General features: G+C 35.0%; 2 protein-coding genes across 3 annotated transcripts in view; one reads left to right on the top strand and one right to left on the bottom strand.

Moving 5' to 3' along the window:
- Positions 1 to 7459: 7459 nt before the first annotated feature.
- LOC139697379 (coiled-coil domain-containing protein 13-like) lies at positions 7460 to 13281 on the top strand. Its single transcript, XM_071596062.1, has 8 exons — positions 7460 to 7490; positions 8633 to 8868; positions 9195 to 9305; positions 10249 to 10355; positions 11041 to 11095; positions 11519 to 11799; positions 12858 to 13023; positions 13183 to 13281. The coding sequence occupies exons 1-8, from the start codon at positions 7460 to 7462 to the stop codon at positions 13279 to 13281; spliced, it is 1086 nt and encodes a 361-aa protein (XP_071452163.1).
- Positions 13282 to 13787: 506 nt separating this feature from the next.
- Positions 13788 to 23701, bottom strand: part of Lasp (LIM and SH3 domain protein Lasp) — a 104015-nt gene continuing 94101 nt past the window's right edge. Inside the window, exons 4-8 of one of the 2 annotated variants that reach the window (XM_071588050.1) lie at positions 23341 to 23441; positions 23159 to 23244; positions 20133 to 20579; positions 16517 to 16773; positions 13788 to 15899 (exon numbers count right to left, since the gene is read on the bottom strand). In XM_071588050.1, coding sequence (XP_071444151.1) covers positions 15723 to 15899; positions 16517 to 16773; positions 20133 to 20579; positions 23159 to 23244; positions 23341 to 23441 — 1068 coding nt within the window. In that variant the 3' untranslated portion in view covers positions 13788 to 15722. The remainder of the gene's footprint in view (positions 15900 to 16516; positions 16774 to 20132; positions 20580 to 23158; positions 23245 to 23340; positions 23442 to 23701) is intronic. The other variant, XM_071588059.1, reaches the window with a different exon arrangement.

The raw sequence follows: 23701 nt of genomic DNA on the forward strand, positions 1-23701 counted from the left end.
CCAAGTTTACGACCATTTTCGATCATAGAATTCCCCTCGAAGTCCTGGCACGGGGTGGTCTACGGATTTGGGCATCGAATGCACTGAATTTATTTTTTTCCTTTCCATATCTTTTATCTCATTTGCCATCATGGCAAGCTTTGTGACCGCCCCAATGTATGTACCATTCTACCTTCGTGCGCCTTTGCCTACCTTCCTCCTGTCAACTACAATGTGAGAAAAGCACTTGAGTAAATGAGGTAACTCTATTCAAAGATAAATTAAGTATACTGACCAAAACTCTCAAGGTCTTTATAAAAAAATTACATTTGCGACGTTTACTTGAAGGAATTTAGTTTCCGTCCGAGAAGCGATTCGTCATCAGCGGTCGAAACCGGACGACGAAAGGCAAAATGCGCGTGTGGGGCAAGTACATCCAATAAAACCTGGCGCCTAGTGCCCAAGTGTGGATGCTAGAATTGAATATCTTAAAATTGAAAAAATGTAGAGTTTCCAAAGTTATTGCTGTGTGCAGAATCCCCTAACACTTGTTTTGGTTCATGTCAATAATTTACATCCACAAAAGTTTCAGGAATGAGATGTGTGCTTCCGTCTCGAAAAGCCGCTTCGGAAAAAATAGAGGTAGTATAGTATAAAAAGTAAGACAAAACCTTCTTCATGAAACAATATTAAAGGAGTGATTGGTGCTCAAAGTTGTTCTATCATGTTTATTCTGGCTGTTGCTACTACCTCCTCTCAAGGTTATATATAAGACTGCCGTGGTATTGATCGTTTGTGAAGAGCATCATATAAAGTACTCCTTGGCAGGTCTAAGAAAATATAAATTTTCTGCGGCCGAAACAATTTCAAAGGATGATACGGTATCGTCCCTATCGGCAATCATGTTACCGACCTTGCACCGATCAGATACCGTCACTTTGTGAACAAATATTCCACAAAAACTACGTGGTCGCCTTGGACACGAAATATAAATTTATTTAATCTGTAACCATAGCAATCCCATATCTGTGTCATCAATCATGAGCCAATGGAATCTGGGTCATCTGTCATACCCTAACATTTTACGTTAGTTCCTTTTGAAAACTACGCCCTAGCTGATTGAAAAGATGATAGTATCCCATAAACGAACTGAAGGGTCCATCAAAGAATCACAGAATAAAGAAAAGGCGGAGCCTTCCGACGGAAGCGAAATAAAGTTCATGGTAGGAGTGCATAGTCTAATTTGCATTTATAAGGTAGCTAAGCACTGATAAATCATTCGTGGGAACGCCTACAGTATATCCAAAAAAATTACGGTAAAAAATACTTTCTTAGAATTGAAGAGACTTCCTTGGCACATTTGTTTCAGAATTCCATTTAATTTTAGATGTATTAATCAGGTTAATTCTCTTACGCAGTTATGTACTGGGTATTGCTATTTCCTGGAATGTGATTCATTAATCTCAATTGAGACTTAACATATTATTACTACGTTTTACCTGATTTAAATGTTATTTTCAATTTACAGTCGAATCCTTTGTCACCCTCAATTCCCACGGATGATTTCATGTTCCCCGATGAGCTTAACTGCCACCTACGCCTCCAACTCAATGTAAGTATGACAGTATTTGAATGCATGTGATTTATATTAGTAAATTCCTGAGTCCTTCCTCTCTGAAGAAGTGCGGTGGCAGTACGAAAATGGATAGGAAGGCACGTACTTCCATTTCTACAATAGGGTACTGCCGAGTCCTGTAACTCCCAAAATTTAAGTGACGAACAAGGAAATATCAGCCGTAGCGAGATCATTTCACATTCAAAGCCTTCTTCATTAAATAGACACATTTAGGTAGAGGATAATTACAATTACATTTTCCTCGATCAGGTAATTGAAAGATAACGTAGTAAACGCCCTTGTTATTTTACCCCTATAAGAGCAAAAGAATGTAAAAATCTGTGTACTTTAGCAAGAAATAATGAGCTCTACGGCCTCTCAATAAAGAAGAAAGGGGAAGAAAACTCCAATGGCCGTAAGGAATTCCTTACGGCCATTGGAGTTTTCTTCCCCTTTCTTCATCTGTGTACTTTGTTAAAAATAAGCTTATGCATGTGGATACATTTCCGCTGTTTTACTAAAGAAATCTCTCGCCTTTCCATCTTATTAAACAAAAACTCTCAGGCGGAGGCATCCGGTCCTCAGTGCAGTTGTTTCCTGCCTACACAAAAATGTTCCATATTTTCATTAAATATGCACCTTTTCATTTGGCAAAACTCTTGTGTTGCTGTAAAGCTCAAAATAGTAAGCAAATCTTTTCTGCGATGCTAACAGAACTTAACCGCCGAGAACGGTGCACTGCGGCGCAGTCTACAGGAGAAGGAGTCGGCCCTGGAGAAAATGGCTCTTCCCTCCCCGGGCGATTTGCTTGCAAACAGCCCTCTTTCACGCCACTGGAGCGCCTCAGGAGTCGGACTGGCCTCTGAATTGGCGGCTAGTAAGATTGTGGAACTGAGCAAGCGGGTGCGGGAGCTCACGGCGGAACTCGAGGCGGAGAAAAGTCGAGGGAGGGGGAGCAGAGGCGTGAAAGAGGAGGAAGGCGCGAAAGAGGAGTGGGGGGGTGCGAAAAAAGGTGAGGAGGGCGGAGGTGTCATGCGCGCCTCTACACACACAGCTATCCCATCACATTCTATCCGTTTTACATCAATAATCTCATTTACGAACAGTTTGGCGTGAATATAATTTTTATGATACCAATTTCTTTCAATCATTGAGCTTGAAATTCGGTTTGGTTGCATGAGAAACTATTTATTAATGGTAGTAATTAGGGAAAAAAGGTTATTTCATTTAAACTTTGTAAAACAATCGAATACCAAATCAATTAATCATATTACCAGAAGATATTCAATGTTTACTGATGGATATTTCTAATCTGATTCTGTGTTTATGCCTAATCAGAGTGGAACAATATAGACAATGTGGAGGCATCAAAATGCTGCTGACAAAAAAGATACTTGAATAAATATAATGTCCACAATAGAACATACCATTTCCTAGTGAACTCAGAAAATAAATCAGGTGTTTACCATCATGAAAAATTAAGCCGACTAGTTTCCTACGTCTAAAACCCCCATATTGGCATCAATCATGGTCCTCAGCAGTAGTATTTTATTGTAAAATTTTTTCATTTTTTTACATTCTTTTGCTCTTATAGGGGTAAAATAACTCTAATTTTATCATTTTCAAGATCTCATGATGCTCCATACATATCCCTGTGACAATCTGAAGACCAAATAAGTTGAAAACAGTAATAAATAACTGATTGAACCACTTTTCCACTTGATAAGTGGAAGTACCTCGATCAGTTATTCATTGTTTGACTTCAACCACATCATGCCTGAAGCTACTCAAGTTGAAAACAGGTTGCAAATGCTACAATTTCATTAACATTCAGCATTTTGGCCCTGACTCTTTGCCTTCAAGTATTAGATCTGCATTGAATGCAAGTACATCGATCTGTATTAAATCATAATAATTCTCAAGGGTCCATCATGAGTGTATCAAAAATAAAGGAATCATAGACAGGGTTATACTCGTATACAAACAGGCAGTTCAATTTCAATAATATTCAACTCTTTGTTATGGTATCCCATTTAACACTATACATTTGGAACTAATACACTTGCAATCTCCTGCCTAGTAGACTGAAACATGCAAGGTTAATTTGTTGTCTCAGGCGTAACTTTGTGGAATTTGCATAACATATTGAAATGTAATGAAATAATTGACTTTGTAATTCCACACACTTTATTTAAAAACACACGACCCAGGTTTCGACGTTGAACGTCATCATCAGGTGGTCTTTTTTTTTTTTTTTTTTTTTTTGGGGCTTGCAGCTGCCCGATGATTTAATCATTCAGCTGCTGTGTTTGCGGCTTCTTAGCCCGTCGATGAAGGAAGGTCCAATCAACTCCTTTTCCTTTTCAATGGTGGTTGGTCGTCGTCCCGTCCCGTTGCTGCTCTTGGGCGTTTGTGCCTTTCCCAGGAGACAGGTTTTAAGCCGCCGATCGACCGCAAGTGCTCTTCTTTTTTGCCTTCAAGCTCCTCGTAAAAGGCCGTCGCGCGAGTCTTGATGACATCTCCAATGGGCGCAGTTTCAGTTAAGGCGTGGAGAATTTCTGCGGCATAGTTCCAGCCAAGCCCAAGTACACTGTTGAGTGCCCCTCTTTCCGTTACCTCCAAGTGGTGGAAGGCCGTCTGAGTCATTCTGCCACTCCATGCCGGTGAAGCGTACATCAAGATTGGGCGAATTGCCGCCACGTACAGATACGTCTTTGTCTTGATAGAGAGGGACGGTGAACGCAGCAGCGGCGAGAGTTGTAGTCGTCTTCCTCTTGCCTTCCTGGTGGCAGCGAGGGCGTGACTTTTGAATGTCAGTCTTTTATCCAGTATCACGCCTAGATAGGTCACCTCTTCCTTCCATGGCGCCTCCTCGGTGCCCACGAGGATTTCTCCTGGTTCTCGCAGTCCTCCAGGTGAAAAAAGAATCGTCTGTGTCTTTGCGCTCCTCATAGAAGCACGCTGGCTATATATACCTTCTGATCATAGGAGGGGGGGGTTGGTCAGAGAGGGAGGTCGGAGGGGTAAAAAGGTTACAATGTAGCTGGGAAGAAAAGAGAATTACATTTTTGATTTAGAAGAGTGGTAGGTCTAGGAGTGGGGAGTGGGAGGGATACAAAATTTCGTTGGCAAGATCATCTTTCCAACGGACACATTTCAAAATTTCTAACTGCTCCAAAGCATCGAGCCTTTGACCTTTTTCTTCAAAATGAATAATTTTTGTCACAAAGTCACTTTTGTGATCACTTTCGATGAGGTGTTTTGCAAAGAGGGATGTTATGTTCTTATTTTTTACACATGTTTGGTGTTCTTTAATCCTTTCTTTAAATTTCCGTCCTGTTTGTCCAATATACTTTGTGCTACAATCCGAGCACTTTAACTCATACACTCCACTCCTCTCGTTTTCGGGGACTTTGTCTTTAGTGTGAGAGATCAGGTTCTTAAGGCATGAACGACTGTAAAAGGCACATTTAATTTTTTCTTTAGGTAAACTTTTAATTACTTTTTGAGAAATAGTCCCAAGATATAGTATTCTCCGCCATTTGGCAGTGGGATCTTTTACATGTTCGGGGTTGTAAATGTGGCTTAAGGCTATTTTTGTAAGTTTATTCCGGTAAAGTTTATTTATTAGATCTTCTGAATACCCATTGTTTACTGCTAACGTTTTAATTACATTAAGTTCCTTATTTACATTGAATTTTGACATAGGGATAGCGGTCAAACGGTGGATCATTGCATGAAATGCCGAAAGCTTTTGGGTGAAGCAATGCCTTGAAGAGGAATTAATTAATTGGTCTGTATACATTTCTTTCCTAAAAATGGAATACTGTAACCCATCTTTGTCTTTAGAAATGGATAGGTCGAGGAAATTCAGGGAACCTTTTTCCTCTTTTTCACACGTGAATTGTACATTAGAATTGATAGAATTTAGATGTGCTAGAAACTGATCTAGTTGCCTATCAGAACCTGTCCACACACAGAAGACATCGTCTACATATCTTAACCAACAAAATACATTATTAATGAGAGGGTAGGCTGAGGAGAACAAAACTTTTTCAAAATTGTCCATATACATATCGGCCAGGAGTGGGGACAAGGGCGAGCCCATGGCTAAACCATTGGGTTGTTGGAAATAGGTACCATTAAAAATAAAGTGTGTGGAATTACAAAGTCAATTATTTCATTACATTTCAATATGCAAGGTTGAGGTTGACAGGATCCAATCAACATCAACTTAGCAAAGGTATTATAACCATTTCAGCAATATTTTATTAACATGCCATTTCATACTTCTATTAGTTATGGGGCTACTTAATCAGTTTTCTCTCAATAGAAATAAAATCTTACACACATGCTGGACAAAATTTATGCTGAATTGTTACCACAAAATGAGTTCCAGTGGTGGACATTATGAGAAAAAAGTGACTGTTTATTTCTGCAGGTCATAGGAAAGCTACAATTAAGAAGCAAGGCCCAACTTCAGGTGAACAAGATGATGACAGTGAAATAATTGATAATGCAGATGTGAAAACACTAAAGGAGAAGCTGTCAGCCACAAGCACAAAACTGTCTGAATGGCGTAACCAATGCCAGGTGCTAAAACAGGAACTGAAACTGGCTGATAAGGTAAAATTAATTCATTTGTCTCTTCAGACTAATTCATGAGAGCCAAAAAAATGCTTGATACATGGCATGATTTATGATTTGTTTGTAAGGTCCTTTCCAAGACCTTCCTTCACTCTGGAAAATGTTTTTGTGAGGCAGTTTTCAGATGGAAACACTGCTACATTTCTAAACCTCACCTAAAAAGACAATCTAACCACCTGTACTAAAGTAAACTCTTCTACAATTCTGCATAATTGCTACTTCACATCATTCGGTCTAACATACCTAACACTCCTTTCTACACCTAAATTCTCCTCTATATCAGTCTTGAACATTCCATTGCCAATCAAAATGCTGTGGGTCCACTTTTCCAACCAACATTCAATTTCTCTCAACAGTCATCTCTGTATCCTTTACCTAGTAGTTTGTTTTTCTATCACTTTACTTTTGCTTTTCTTCTTCACGCCAGCATCTCAAAATCCTTCAATCCCTGCCAGACATTTGCTTCACAGTTTTTGGTACCATCAAAACTACACTCTATATAAATATTTTAACCATCTTTTGCATACTCAATGTACCTATTTGTTAAGTAACAAATTTTATTTGCATATATATGAATACAGGATTATATCACGATTGAGGAGAAGTCAAGACACATTGCAAATCTAAAATTTATCATCTATATGAGTCACAACTCCACTAAAACTTTCCAACAAGGTAGGAACCTCACCCACTCATCCCAGTTATGACGTTGACATTTTCATACATGTTTGCTTTGTATTGTTGTTTCATATAGTCCCATAAGAGAGAAATACATATTTATCCATGCTTTTCTTCTGACTAATACAATCCATTGCATGATCATTAAAGGTAGTGGTTCCTACTTTTATATTCTAATGGCTTTCCTCTAACTGCTCAGAACTCATGAGCATAGGTAAGTAATACGTCACGATAAGCATAATAATTTCACGAATCACTTATTCTTCCATGATTTCAATATCATGAAATTATTTTGACACATCATTAAAACAGCCAAATAACTTCTGTATCCAATGAAAAAAATCATTTTCCTTTCAATACAAACAGATTCTTGCCAATGAAGTTGGAGATGGTACTACATTAGAGACTATTAAGGCCAGCATAAGTTCAGGGAGTCCCGCAAGAAATGGGAGTTCAGCCTGGCGAGGAAGGGCACAACAGTTGGCCTTGCTGAGAGCTAAGGTGACCGAGCTGCAGGAGAAGTTGAAGAAGGCAGAAGCAATGAGCCAAGGAGATTTAAAGGGCCAAGGCGGTGAGCAAGACTAGCATAGAAACATTGAAATGGAATGAACTCACACATGCACTTGAAATGCTGGTCAGCCTTTTCTGCTTTGCATGGATTAACTATGTCAAATTATTTTTATTTTATTTATTTAATGACTTTCATTGGGGTGAGATTGAGACAATAGTCTCTTCTTCCATCTAACCCCTATACACACATACAGTTCAGACAATCAGAAACACACAAGCCCTATGTGAAAGAAAACCCACCTTGGTGCAAATCTAACCCACGACCTCCGAGTTGGCAGGCAAGGGCATTACCCCGCCGCCACTGGGGCCAGCATTTAAGTTATTGGGAATGGAAAATTTCCAAATAAATACTCGTTGCTCTGTTGAACTAACACTGATTTTTAATTGGCACATGCAAAATGATACTCAAGAGGTTGATTTTGAGAGGGTACCTCATTACATATTTTTAAAAAATTTCCAAAGTATATTATTTGTGTTATATTTACAGTTGACCTCGACATGCTACTTTGCAGTTTATACTCTAACTATATCTCTACTCTCAGAATGAAATTTCAATCATTCAAGCCAAAAGTTGAAAGTTACAGAGGAGTTCAAGTATTGTTGCTCTTATGATTTAAAATTTTAAAAATGGAGTAATACAGTCAAATTAAGTTTAAGATTGTATTCAAATAATCTTAAGCTTCAGAAAACTGACTTTTTACTTTATTTGTAGGTAGTTGAACATTACTTTGGGAATTCAGCCAATCGAGCACAAGATATATTTACAGCTATGAATAGATATAAGGTCAAGATCAGTGTGGAACCTATTTTTAGCAAAAATTAGCCACAAATACAATTACTTGCTTAACTTTGCAAAAGTTTAACATTCAGATTAGAGGCTATTTGGATTTGTTCAAAGATATGGAATAAGTACTGCAACGAAGAAATGAATGCAATGATTCTAAACTGTTTGGAAAAGGCAGTGCAAATTTTGGTTCTCCAATTTTATTTGCAGCTCTGCCACAGGAACTTCCCCCTTTTCATGGATGACTTACCATGTGTTTTATTTCTATGTATTATTTTTTTGCCTATACAGGCCAGCTTAGCTGACGTGTTATTGTTATGACAAAAATTGTCTATTTACACAATTTCATTTTGCTTCAGATATGAGTGAGAAGGAAAGCAGCAAGAGAGAGCAAGAGAGGAGGGCAGCTGAACTGGCACGGCTGGAGGCATCGCTTGAAGAGGTAGGAAGACAAGCTAATGAGTGGAAGAGAAAATCAGAGGTGAACAAAGCAAGATTGGCAGCAAAGCAGGCAGAGATGGAAGCTCTAAAGAGCCGTTTGTCCATTATCCAGACTAAAACAGAGCAAGATGGGCAACTGATAAAATCTCTTAGCGTGAGTCTCATTTCATAGAATCATCAAAGCCTAAATGAAATACATGCTTAGCAAGCCAACAGGATAACTTTGGCATTTTTCTTTACATGAAGCAACTATCAGTCTACGTAAACCAAGAGCACCATGTTTAGGTTCACTTATCTTGAGCTGAAGATACTTTTAAGGAAAATACGTATTGAATACCTGGAATTTAAAGCTGAAAAAAAATATGCAACAATGAGTTGCAAATACTTTAAAGCTATTCTGAACATTCACTTCACTCAATCATTTTCTTTCCTATTATTCTTAATTTTAAGTTGAATATATTTTCCATTTCTTGTACTTAGGAATGCTTAAGAAACAAAGAATGCACAATTAGGGACAAAGAAGCAGAAATTAAGGCAACAAAAGAAGAACAGAAAAGAGAAAAAGAAGATTTAAATGTGCAGCTGATGAAAGTAAGTCATTTAAAAAGTAATCAACATAGGATACGCTAATGTTTTTGTTCAAATTATTTTTAAGTCTTGATGACCATTGATACTAAAATAATCTTTCTCAAATAGAGATAGAAATAGGCTGATTTTAGAATTTCCTGAAATTTTAATGCTTTCTTAAGCACGGGAACTAATTATTTTTATCTAAAAGCAGTCATACACATTTCTTATTATGCATACCCAACTTGGCCGATGAGTTATGTTATCCAATGTTTGAAAACTGTGTGGAATTATATCTTAATATCTTAAAAAGGCCAATGAAACCATTGCACTTTCTATGAATAAATTTCTTACACTGATTAAGACTGAATATTGCAGTTGCTAACAAAAAATCTAAGCACATATTTGTAACTAACGGATTATGATAATTTCATGGGTAGAAGAAATAGAGTTATTATGAGAAATAGATTTCAATGCTTGGACTAAAAATGTGGGGAAGGCATAAGTGTCTTTTTATTATCATTTTGTACCAATAAAAAACATCTGCAGTCCCATCATAGGCCTTATTTGCAACAGCTTACACAACTAAGTATAGAATTTCACCTGAATCAATTTATGATTGCTGATCTTGCAACCCAGCTCCATTTGATAAAATTATTTGACCAAAGATGCAAATATGTACATACAGGCTGTATGTAGGCCTGTATATAGGCTCCATAGAAAAATATACATGTACATATTAAAATATGATGCGAAAATAAGTATAAATATGCTATTCATCTAAACATAACTGTAACTTTGACTGCCATCATAATACATGCCCTGCGTAGAAGCTGTTATCCAAAACAAATGTAAAGTGGACATATTTTTAACTCGACTTCAAGTATTATTCATGATCATAAAATATCTAATTCCATTTAAGCATACTTAGTTACAGCAAGGATAAAAATATTTTGGCTCACAACAGGTACAAGCAAAAGTAAATAATTTGGAAGATGAACTGCACAAAAAAAATCTGATGATTGAAAAATTACACCAAGCCAGAGGAGACCAAGCTGTTGTTGCAGACTCCAGGTACATTTGAACTAAGAATAAATTTCAAAATCATAAGTATTGACTTTGGTAATTAGTAAATTTCAGGTGAGATAATCAAAACGTGGACCTTTATGTACCATTCTATGCATAGAACTACTATGTATGAGAAAGAGTGACTAAAATACCATTTGAAAGTGGCATGACATAGTTACTTAATGCTTGGAATTTAATGCAAAGCTGATAATAGTCTTTCAAAAAGAGAAAGTAAACTTAAGTCTGCCACATATAGACCTTTATGTTAATATAAGTTTTCTGATAAATTAATTTTTGAATGATAGAAATAAAATATTGTGTTGAATATTTCAGCTGAGGAAGTTTCAGTCCCTTAAACCTCAAAAAATAGGGATAGTTTTTTGAGATAGAAATATATATTAAATTCATATTATTGATGCTGTGAAGTAAATTATGGTATACATAATAAAACTGAGAAAGGGTTGGGGTAATTCAGTGATCCCATGGCCTGCTCCTATGCGATTAAGCTAAGAATAGTGTTATAAATAAAATGTCCTTTAGTTGTATGAGAAAGATAGTTTATAGAAGAATGGAATTAATTTGGTCAGGATCCATATTCATATTTTTAATCAACTGTTACATTAATCTTAGTAAAATATGCTGATCTTAACCTTTTTTTTTCTTGATTAACATCTTTTTTTGTTTCAACCAGGGAAAATAAACTAGAGACAAATGGTGCATCAAGCTATTCAACGTCTTCAGAGCATGTAAGTAATCAAAATAGTTAAAAATTAAAAATCTATCATAAATAACCATCATACTGAAAAGTGAAGAAATACATTTAATTGAGAAACAAAATTTCACACAAAAATGTGTTGATTGAAAAAATTAAGAAAATATTTAGTTTCATTCATTCAGCTTTGAAAAAGCCATTCTAACCCTTTCTTCTTGATATTCAATCAAGTAACAAGATAGCTTTCCTTGACAGTATGTCATCCAATGAGTCCAAGTTGGCAACTGTCAAAAGTATAAGTCACCAAATAGCCCACATGATATTTCAACTAGAATAACAAACAGTAAAGCCCTACCACCTCACTTCCATTAGCACCCACTCTTCTGAACTTCAGAAATTAATTGACAATTTTCCATGCATTACAATCAATGGCTCATATGACATATAATTTAAAAAGGAGCTGAGAATCATTACTCAAGCTACTGAGGCTGAAAGACAGAGGCTACTGGAATTAGTGGCAGTTTTGAATAAACGCCTTAAAGAAGAGCAATCTCAAACAGACCAGGCTATGAGACAACTGAAGATAGAAAAACGGAAGAATGCCATTCTTGAGTCCAAAGTGGCTTTCTTGGAATTGGAATCTACCCCTGGACGAAATAATTCATACTACAAAAGTTCTTCCAGAAAAAGTTCAAGTAACAACAATAAGCAAGTCATTTCTGATGATATTAAACACAGGTAAAGTCATGGGACATATTAAAGAAATAGGATTATATTAAGTATTTCCTGTAACTATACATAGTTGGAGACTTTTAGCTACGGACTGGGACTCAAAAAACTGGGAGAGTGAGATGGGAGAGAAAGATGGGTACCAAGTTGCATGCACTTTAGTTAGTGATTTTCTCGTTATCCCACCTTCCCAGAAAACCACTGGTGTTTTAGGGAACAGAACTGGTCCCCCCAACCATGAATATATGAACTTCAAAGGCCAATGAGCTGAGTATGAGAGGACTTCTTCTCACACATATCAAACAAACCTCTTTGAGTTGATTACACAGTTGGTATAAAATGGCCTGTTTCAATGAGTATTTATTCTTCCTAAATTAATGAAAATAATTTCAAATATGAATATATTAAATGTAATTGTTTGAAAAAGTATCATTAATGTCCTTGAGGAATATTACTGCTCAATCAATAATAGTAATACTTTAATTATTTTGAAAAATTGTACAACCATATTAATGTTGTCAATATAAATAATTATTACTCAATATATAAACAAAAGTTCTTAAATGTGATGAAGATTGTCACAAAATAATTCATCGAATGAGTAAAGTGGGTGAGCAAGTAACCAGGTATATACCCTATTCTTGAAAAACTGGATACAGTCCAATTTCAACTGAGTAGGCAGAATATATATTACATTACCAGTCAATATTTCTGCATGGAGTAAAGGATAGCTTTTAAATTAATAGATATGACACCTACTACTTCACTTCGTGTTTGGAAAAAACACCTGAAATTTTCCATATTGTAATTTTTCATTGAATATTTTCACTTAATTATATGAAGCCATTCCAAAGCAGCATCTGAGTGACCTTAATTAACCAACCACCCAATGGGACTCAAATTGGCTCATTTGAAATGGAATACTGTGGAGCACTGAAACTATGATTGGTGCATTAAATTAAGATCATTTTCTAATAATTGAATATTTTCATTGAGCAAATAAGTTATGATTAATAGGAGCAAAAATATATTTTCATATGGTACATTTAAGAAATATACCATTTCAGACTGGAATACTTGGAAGAAGAAAAAATTGTCCTTGAGTCTCGGATTGAATGTTTAAAGGAAGAAAAGGAAGAAGACCTCAAGCATTATTCAATGTTGCTACGAGATACACAAGAACTTTTCCAAGCCAAATTACAAGAAATGGAATACACTGAACCATACACTTATGTAAATCATGGAAAAAACTTATATAACTAATAAAATATTCAATTCATTTGTAATGGTATTATTTTTTCAATTAATTATCACCAACACAATTCTGAAACAATTATATGATCAAAAATTTTCCTTGCATGACTGCAACTTCATTTTTTATTTTTTTATCAGAAAGTTGAGTTAATTTTGGTAATGAATATTAATGAAAAAACTGATGAGTTCCGACCAACTTACACACAGGAGGACCCTTATGAGTATGTTTCACTCTGACTCGACTGGATTCTCTTCTGGCAACTTCAATTGAAAATTACTCATTAAGAACTGACAGCATCATCTTGAAGTTTCCAGGGTGTTAAGAATAGCCTGTACACAGGGGTTTGTTTTTCAAATTTGTTAACACAGAAAATTACACCAAAACCACCATGACAGCTAATGAATACTAAAAAATGCTGGAATACAGGTATGTATCAATGTTTATTTTAGCAGCACATTAAATAGTGTTACGTGGTTGAATGATACGAAGAGTGTACTTGATTAGTATTGACACACCACCTAGATGACAATATTTCTTTCATTTTTTCGTTTTTTCTTTCAAATATTCTAATTTGACTCTGACTTCTCTGCAATATGGCTATTCACTAGTTACTAATGCCAGACTTTATCATAGGTGCATCGCATGCTTTGAGAGAGTACTGCGTTACCCATTAAGGGCTATTTTAAATAAAGAGTAAATGGCTCACTTGACCTTACAAAAATCACAATTTCCCTTAAAATAATGTGTTTATTAAACCTTTGTATAAAACTACAATTCTCTTTATATGCAAGTAACTTTTCAAAGTATTTACAATAATTGTTTAAAATTAAAAAGGATTAGGGAAAATAGTCAACCACTATTTTTATGTCATATTTCACATGGTTACACAATTTTAAATGACCAATGAAATTATTAAGTTTAACATCATTGATTAATTACTTCCTCGACTTAAATTAAAACTGACATTGTAGGAAAACAACAACTTATTCAATGCCATTAAACTGATGAGAAACACCAATATTTGCTTTTGGATGATAACTGATTTGTTAGGATTTCTTCAAAGTTAAAAACTCAGTCTCACAAGACAACAATATCATAAAGATAATAAGTTCGATGAACAAAGACTCAATGTATCAGCTTCTTAACATCTTTGTTAGACTATATGCAATATAAAACAAATTTGACTATATCAGCCCAGCTGTTAAAAAATGCAGTTACGTTGAGCTAAATACATATACTTAGAATTACACTCAAGGTAACTTGATGGTCATAGATATAACTGAATGTATACAGGGAAAGACATTTCATGTTAGTCAAGAAAATGGAAAATAAAATACATAAGTTACAAACACAATGTGATATTTTTACATGCAAATAATTTTAACTATGTTTTTATCAAAAATGTTCTTTTCAAGGAGTCGAGGTTAATCCCTTGAATCAATCCCTTATAGTTTATCCCAAAAAAAGCTGCCATTGAATACATAATGGGCAATTAAGCTTTAAGAAGCCATTGTGAAATGCAAAACGAATATAATCGACAGCAACCTACTTTGCTCTCATTTTATGATTATTTTATTATTTGAAGCACTTGAAGCCTCAGCATCATATTGAAAATGTATACATTAGACATCTATAAAAGTTTTCCAAAAACCACATACAATTTCAAATACTCGAGATTAGTTACATAATTTGGCAATAATGTGTATTAAGCATAAATTGCCACCATTTTAATTTTGGAATTAGTCACAAAATGTGACAAGAGCAGAGGCCTATTCACAACAAATAACAGTTGCAAGCATACATTCAAGTATGGACGGATAGCAGCAGATATTCAACAAATTTCTTTTTTTAAACTTGAGGGTTCAAATAATTAACTATTTTAAACAATTTAAACGCCAAAACGTGATGCTACTTTCATTACCAAATCAAAACCTGAGCAAGCAGAAATAAAAATCAAAAATTAATAAATTCTGATCATCATATCAGTCTCTATGATGATCAGTGTTCCTAATAATTATCACAGAATATGAAGAGGGACAGGCTCAATGGACATTTTCAGGATGTTTTTGCAATAATCTTCTTACAAAATTTGTAATATGGAATGAAACATCAAAAAAAATATTACTGGAGTATGAAGCCTTAATACAATTGCTTTCTTTATATGTTATATATTAAAGAAAAAGAACAATGATAGAATTCATTTTATAGTTTGCAATTTGCTAAACTTTGCAAGCAAACGGAATGTCAGCTTTTGCATAAAAGAAAATCATCATCCATTAAATAGTTGGTTCATCATAAAAAAATAAATACCAGAAAGTTCAAGTAGTATTAATGACTTTATAATGCAAATGAGGAATGTTTGAGGTGCTTCAAATAAAAAACAGGAATGAAAATAAAACATTACTTGAGAAAAGAACAATATTGGTTTCCATATTACATTCCTGATGAGCAATGATACCACTTCAAAGAGTCAAGCCAATCAAATGTTTGGCAGACTTAATGCCTTTTGGTCCCACATAAATTATCAAATGTTCAAATTGAAAAGAATATGGAAGATGGCATTTGAAATAGTCGGATATGGCAGGGCAATCATTTGGGAAAGTACTAACCCAGAGAGAGAGAGAGGGCAATTGAAACATGTAATTTGCATTACAAAGTCTGCCACAAGTGGCGATATTCAGTTGGCTGGCTCAACATAATTAGCAGGAAGCATTCCCCTTTGACCCGTACGCCTTACAACTCCTGTCATCCAGCCATCATCAATTGGAGTACAGTCAACAATAATATCTCCATCTGCAAAAGACACTTCATCTGTGTCCTGAGCTTGATAATCATACAAGGCTCTGTATACCCTCTGAAAAGGAGAAAACAAGACCAGTCAGCAATATAATGTGAAGAAAGGCAAACAAAATTTGAAATTGACATGGAAAAACATGTAAATTAACACATATAATGAGCATTTCCAATCTGAGAACAGCTACGTGGAAAATTAGAGAATTTTTAATCCAGTGGTTGTTTGTACCAGTGGTATACTTAGTTATCGTATGGTAAAACGGAAGGTATTAATATATTGCTTACTAACCTGGTCTGGACTTCATTTTAAAAAAATAAAATACAATGCCGGACTAAAATTACTTTAAATAATTATGTAATATGATGTTATTGAAAGTCAAGACCCACTCATTTTATTCAATTAGGCCAAAAATTACAGAGAAGAAAACACCAAAGAATGGATGCAGAAAACAACAGAATTTTCCCAGATCTAATTAAAAGTTTTATTTAATTAAAAATTACTAAATTATTTAAAAAATTATAATCAGTCTGATTAACAAAGTTATCTGTGATTTTTCTTTTATCGGAAGGTTGGGCCTAATTTCAACATTGGAAGTTTAACTGTGTTGGGGATATCAATACTTCTACAGGCTAATTCGAAATATGAATGCCACAGATAAAACCCACGACCTGACTTACCCCAGTAGGTTGAGAGGGAGCTTGATGATGGTGGTGCTGCTGCTGCTGCTGCTGCTGTTGTTGTTGTTGTTGTTGTTGGGAGACTGGCACCTGGCTTGGATGCGGTGCATGCATGTGCTGCTGTTGCATTTGATTCCCATAAGAGTTTCTTCCATCACCTGGTGGCTGTTTGTATTCAGATGTCAGAGAGCCATAGAAATCATTTACTGGGTCAAGATCAGCAATAGAGCCTATGCGTCGGCTAGGAGGAGTTGTAACTAGGAATTGAAAAGAAAAATTGACAACAGTAAGACCAGGAAGAAGCAGGAATTGAAAAGAACAAACAATCCCAATCACAGAAAGTGTACAAAAAAGCCAAAAAGGTTGTTCTGGACTGATATAATTGTTTTTTTAATGAATTATGCTGGTTTGGGGATATCCTCCTCTTTGTCAACCAGTTGATAACATGAAAGAAACCCACAAATCAGCCTATTTCATCAGGATGCCACAACAACCCTAATCTTGTTATTTAATGTATCTCCATTAACAGATCTGGTTATAATTAGGAACTCCTACACACCCCAAGAAAAACTATTGATAACTGAAATAAAATAAAGATGCAAAAGAGCATATGATTTTGATTTCCAGTTATCATATTCTGAAGGACATTTTAAATAAAATGTTGATTGTTGGATGTAAGACATGCACACAATACATGGGCGTAAAATCAGTTAACATTATTTAGGTACATACAAGTAATTGGAAGCTATGCAAGAAACTTTCATCATAAAAATGATAACAATCAAATTAGTCAACTCCAAAGGTTGGTTTTTTATTGGTTCTGATGGGTCAAATTCAAATATTCAGGATAGGGGCAATTTCTTTCCACAAGCTACTTGTGGTTTCCCATGAAGTTCTGATTTCAATAAAATCATATCTCTTGAATTTTTCATGGGATTGCCCAAAATAATTGCCAAGGAACCTAAAATCCTCTGGTATGTAGATAAACGTACAGCCACATGGAAAAAATAGGTCACTTTATCTTTTTGTCTACATACCATTCGCAATCTCAAGGCTTTCTGTAGAGACTATCAGCCATGTGAGAATAATAATGTCCATATAATTTCATAAATAGGACTGATAATGTAAGAAAAGGAGTTGTGATTAACACGAATGCGCACAAATTAGGCATTTAGGATTTCATATTGAGTTAATCTTATGAATTGAATCATGGGATAAGTATGAAATCTAAATCAAAAATGCTTTCCTCGGAATGCATTGAAACAACTGGTATTAACTTTTTTATAATAATAATAATTTAAAAGTTTTGATAACACAAAACAAGGTAAATATTTGGGCAAAATTCTCATCCAGAGTATTCAAGACTAATAATGACTATTTGTTGATAATAAGAGTACACGACAACACGTACTTTCCTGAGATATTCATAAAAAACCTCACCAAATGTACATTAAGGTTAAGAGGAATTGACACTGATTTTCGGGATAAGAACAGCTGTTCAAAGACAATGAAGAGATGCTTCATATCACACATGAATGGAACTAACATTTTAAAATATAACAGGAGACAGGTGAAATCACAATGAATGAAACTGAATCCAGTACGTTGGATGTATGTACCTAAAATATATTGTTAACTCTCGCCCATGTATCATTCCATTGAATTTGTTACACACATTGAAGACTTCATTTATTTATAAACCATGGTTAATATTTCATTGGTAGCTAAGGTCAATTATCTGCCATTTAGAATGATAGGAACTTTAGCAGAACATAGGTAGTGCTCATAACAAACTGGTATAAAAGTGATTTCATTTAAAGCTTTGAACTCACTAACTTATACTTATGTAAAAGTTGATTAGACCTGTTGAAGCTTTTCAAATCATAGGAGGTATCTTTTTGAGTTCCTTGTTAATCAGAATTTAAGCTAGAAAGAAAAGCAGAATATAAAAAGTGGATCTATGTATTTGTAAACAATGAACCTCACTTGAAAATATAAAATAATACGTTTATAATTTGTGAGGTAATAGAAATGAAACTTGCACACACATATACAATTGAATTTACAGTGTCTGGGGATGAATTATTCTGATGCCTCTTTACAGTGACATGGCTACTTTGCCTTAGAACGAAGATGCTTAGCTGGAATCTGCTTAAAAGCAGAAATTTATAGGCACTATAACAAAATATTCTAAAAGAGACTATACCTTAAGATATGATATATTACTTTTTAAATTATATTTGTATTTAAAAGATTCAACTCCTGCAGCTTTGATGGAGGGAGTCATTCAGATCCAAATGTAAATTTTCATAATGATTTTCCAAAACTACTTCCAGTTGCCAACATCAAAATCAACAATGACAGACTTGGCCATATTTTATGCAAAGTGGCCAAGCAGCCCACATAATTAATAATTATCACACAATACATAATTTAAATAGAAAACCAAATGAGTACGTCAATTTTCAAACCAGCCTAAAAAATGACCACCACCTGAGTTAATATTTAACCCTTCCAAGCAACTCCTTTAAATTAGCCCAGTGGATTCCACCAGGCCATGTTAGCATTTGCAGTAAATACTGCATTTCTTCTCTTTTCTCCTGATTAGTTACCCTTCTGCTTACTTCTTTCGGTCACCTTATATCTTTCCTGGGACTAAGAATCAAATTAATTCAGAACACTATCCCATATAAGACCTGATTAATGAAAATTAAATTTAAACAAAAGCATTACCTTCAACCATCATGCTCCTCAACCAAGAACTACTATACAATAAAAATAGGATTCATTTGTTGATGTAATTGAGCGCACATCATCTAGCAGCTAGATGAAGTGCTAGATGAATCTAGAATATGGAAAATGTGAAGCACTTTGAAGCTATCAAATATTTAAAGTACTGGAGAAAGTAAAGCTAATGAAGCATTGGCTTACAGCAATTGGGATGCAATATCAAAAGTGGTAAACTTTAAGACAAAAGGGATGATTATCTGCTAATCTACAGACTCTCTTTGACTGTCATCAACAACATCAAAGAAGTATACACAAAATTTAGAGAACCAGTGGACACAAGGGACGACTCTAACATAATGGAACTAAATTTTGAGAAAATATACACAGTAACACTGAATTGAATTAGATAACAAAAAACAGTACACATAAAAGCAAAAGCACATGCACACATTATTAACACAATCAAGCGGGATTGAAGAGTTTGTCTTTTACACAAAACGTCATGCAAGGTATTACAGTCTCAAGAACTTTTCACGATACAGGTGGCTTGCATAATAAAATAGATACATCTCTATTCAAAGAACGAACAAACAGATTAAATAAATCAAAAATATGATCCATCAGCAAAAATGGCACATATACTACAAGCTAATACCAATGAAAACTAATTTTCTGAAAAAAATCAGCAAATTGAGGATCCAGAGTCCAACCTTTTCTCTTTTCTTACTTTTCTACATTCCACATGCAAATTTCAAACTCAAAAGAGATCCTACCAGAGCAGGCTCCTTCCACATACCCCTCCCCCTACACATCCATTTGATTGACTACTCAAGTAATTAAAATGCACTGCTTGCAATCCCACGCAAGAATAAATCCCTTTGGCTACCTGGCCCATGATCAGACGTGTAGATGACAGTAGCACTTTGACGAGCTGTGTAAGGGGAACTCCTTGTCTCCACCATTGGGTCATAGTCGGCTATCTTCCCCGGCTGCTGGTGGTGACCGTGGTGGCTATACTGCACTGTAGGCGGTTGCTGCTGCGGCTGGTGTGTTGGAGGTTGGCCACGATAATGAGTGTTGTTGTTACCTGTCCTCTGTGGTTCGTAGTGCTGCGGATGATGGTGGTGGTGGTGATGGTGTTGTTGTTGCTGTTGTTGTTGCTGTTGCTGCTGGGGGGGCTGTGGTGGTGGAGGTTGATGCTGCATGGTGGGATGGTGATGGTTGTGGTTCTGATGGTTGGGTTGATGGTTGGCTGCAGGGGCAGGATGAGGAGGGGGAGCCATTCCTCCCCCTCCTCCCCCATCGCTACCCATCCCCGACAACACCTCCTCCTCTGAGCATTGGGACAAAGCAAGGATGTGACAGGTCAAAGGGCTAGCCATTAGGGGCACACAAGGACACACTATGACAAAAAGGTTCAAGCTGTTTTGGGAGGTTTAAATTGAGTTATTCTACCATAAGACAAAATACAAATAGCAAAGCAAGAGGAATATGAAACACAAAGGAAGCAAAAAACAGGATGAATTTAAAAGGGAAAATTATCAAAGGGAAATAAAATATTATCCATACTTAGCAGAGTTCTACTCTTCCATGAATGTAATTTACTAGCATAATATTTTGCTAAATAAAATCTTTGAGTGCAATTATAGTCTACAAACCTCAAAAATCAACCACAGTACAGCAAATACGTAGTAGGATGACACGAAGTTTACTTAAACTTTCTTTACACTTATAATCAAAATACAAGAGAGAAAAACTCATCAATAAAATCAAAATGACTTGGTATCAATGAAAAAGAATTGGTTTCTGTCAATATTGCCTATGGAAAATCATTTATCACAAACATTCATAATATAGAGGAAATTTCATAATTCAAATTAAATTCTAAAATACAGTGTTTTCTTAAAAATGCGTTTGCATCTTTATCCTGGGTTCTCTGAATTTCCTACCAATTCCACTTGATATAATTTTGGCATGTAACAGAAAAATTAGGGACAGACAACACAACATAAAACAACACCAACCCGATAAAGCACCATAAAAACCAGCATTAAATGGTTGAATGCCACAGTGAACACTGGTATCTGCTCATTAAGATGGACATTGACATCTCTCTGCATGCCATATGACTTCTGCTACAGCACTTCAATGTTAAAATTACAGTCAGTCAGCATGTACCAAGAACTTGTCTTCAGCAGACATCATTGCCACCATGGCATCAGACAAACACACATCAATACTTATTTGATTTATTGAAATTGAACCAACGTATGACATAAAAAGTACGACACCATAAGCAGTTAGTAGTACCATAACGATGATGAAAGCAAAACAGACAAATTGACACCTCAATTCAACATCAATGGCAGATTTCTTATCCATAGAGTCAATTAAAACTGTTGGACTTGTGTTAAAGGTAAGAGCCTTATAAGAATCATTTTGACCAAATTTGATTAACACACAGCATGAATGTACAAAACAAGTTATCTCCAGATCTATGATTAACCTTGGCCTTCCCCTATTAACCTACAGAGAAAAATACAGGAGTCTTAACTAAACTGTCACAATGTGTACGCATTACACACACACACACATATATATATATATATATATATATATATATATATATATATATATATATATATATATATATATATATATATATATATATATATATATATATATATCCATTACACCATATATAAAGTTTCATTACACCATAAATACGTCTTTTGAAGTGATGATATCGAAGACAATATCAACTTGAAAAGTAATTATGAATGCTAAAGATAAAAGATTGAATGGTATTTCTGACTGCATTAAAATTTACAGTGACTGTAAATACAGATAAAGTTAGAGGTATGTCGGAGGGCAGTATCAATACCTACTTTTTCCCACTAACAAACACAAGTTTGGATAATTGACAGAAAATATTAGACTATTTAGCCTGCATATATGCACTTTGGAGCTACGGTCAACTAAACATTAAATATAATTCACTAAAAACCTCAACTAAAATCTTTTTTCCTTAGTTCCCTAAAATCCATGAGCTTTTTCTGCAACTTTGTTTTCGTCTTACCTAATTTCATGTTCCTCAGTGGACCAATCAAAGCTTTCCAATTCCTAGTCAATGACAACAGCAACTCTTATTCTTGTTTTTGCTTTAAAAAAAAAGTCTAACTTGTGCATTCAATGATCTTTACAGATCATACAATTGCACCTCCCTTTTCCCAGATGAGTTCCTCCAGAGACAGGCTGGTTAACCTCATACAACTGGCATGATGAGATTGATGATTTTTAATCATTTCTAGATATTTCACATCCCTAAATAACCCAATGATATCAAAATTTTTCTAGATACTTCCACCACTGATATATTTGTTCCCTCTCGTTCATACTGCTCCTGTATTACTAACACAACCTAACATACATTAACATTAATATTCCAGTAACTTTATTTGATGTACCTCCTCAATTTCTCCACCTATGCCACCTCATTTATTCTACCTGCATTTTGATTTTTCTTATAAGCAATATGCATGTTTGCTCTCCTTTGCTTTCACCTGTCCACTGTAATTAATTTCTAATTATCTGTTCCCAATTTATTGTTAGCCCAATTCAATTATTATTGCATCTGTAAACAAAAGGTTTATTTACTGTTTTGGGCTGGTGCTCAAATTAAATATTAAATACAAAGAGTGAATTAAGTCATTCCCTCTAAGTTTTCCTTTTCTACATGGTATAGACCCATAATTACAAACGCACCATGACATAATAGGAATATCAACCACATGAGTTCACTGCAAAAACCGAAAGTTAAACTTTAATAAATATTGAAATATTAATTCCCCTTACCCTACATCTCAAAAGTAAGTTTTAGTGAATACATAACCAACAAAGACACATGCTCACCAATTGGCTCTCCATTTTCTCCAGTCATAGCCCTCTTCTGTTCCATCACCGCTTTCTTTTCAAGATCTCCATGGTAAGCCACATTGCTAGCACATAAGAAATATTATGATTAGACACTCATGGGTATAGAGAAAACTAATTTGCCACAAAATAAATAAGAAAGGCAAAATCATAAATGATACCTTATGATCTTAGAATTCTGTTTTATTCTAAGTGTTTCAGGGTCATCTGCAACTTGAGTGAATTTCCCTTTGGCCTTTTCAAACTCTGCATGATACATAACCTAAAAAAATGAACATGTTATTTAATTAATAATTACTACGTATGCTATAAAATTATGGGACATCAAGGTATTCAAAATCAATCAGCTGTCCAGAAACAGCCAAACCACTTCCATCCTTTCAAAGCACCCAATGAGAAGTGATATAGCAATTATCCTTAGTGTCTTAACTAAAAATAAACCAAAAAAATGAAAAAAATCATTTCTGCAGCTGCAGGCACACATTTTAAAAGAAATAACTATATTTTTGAACTAAAATTAAT

This window comes from Hetaerina americana, unplaced genomic scaffold (assembly GCF_022747635.1).
Source record: "Hetaerina americana unplaced genomic scaffold, ioHetAmer1.1.p SCAF_1, whole genome shotgun sequence".
NCBI classification, from domain to species: Eukaryota; Metazoa; Arthropoda; class Insecta; order Odonata; family Calopterygidae; genus Hetaerina; species Hetaerina americana.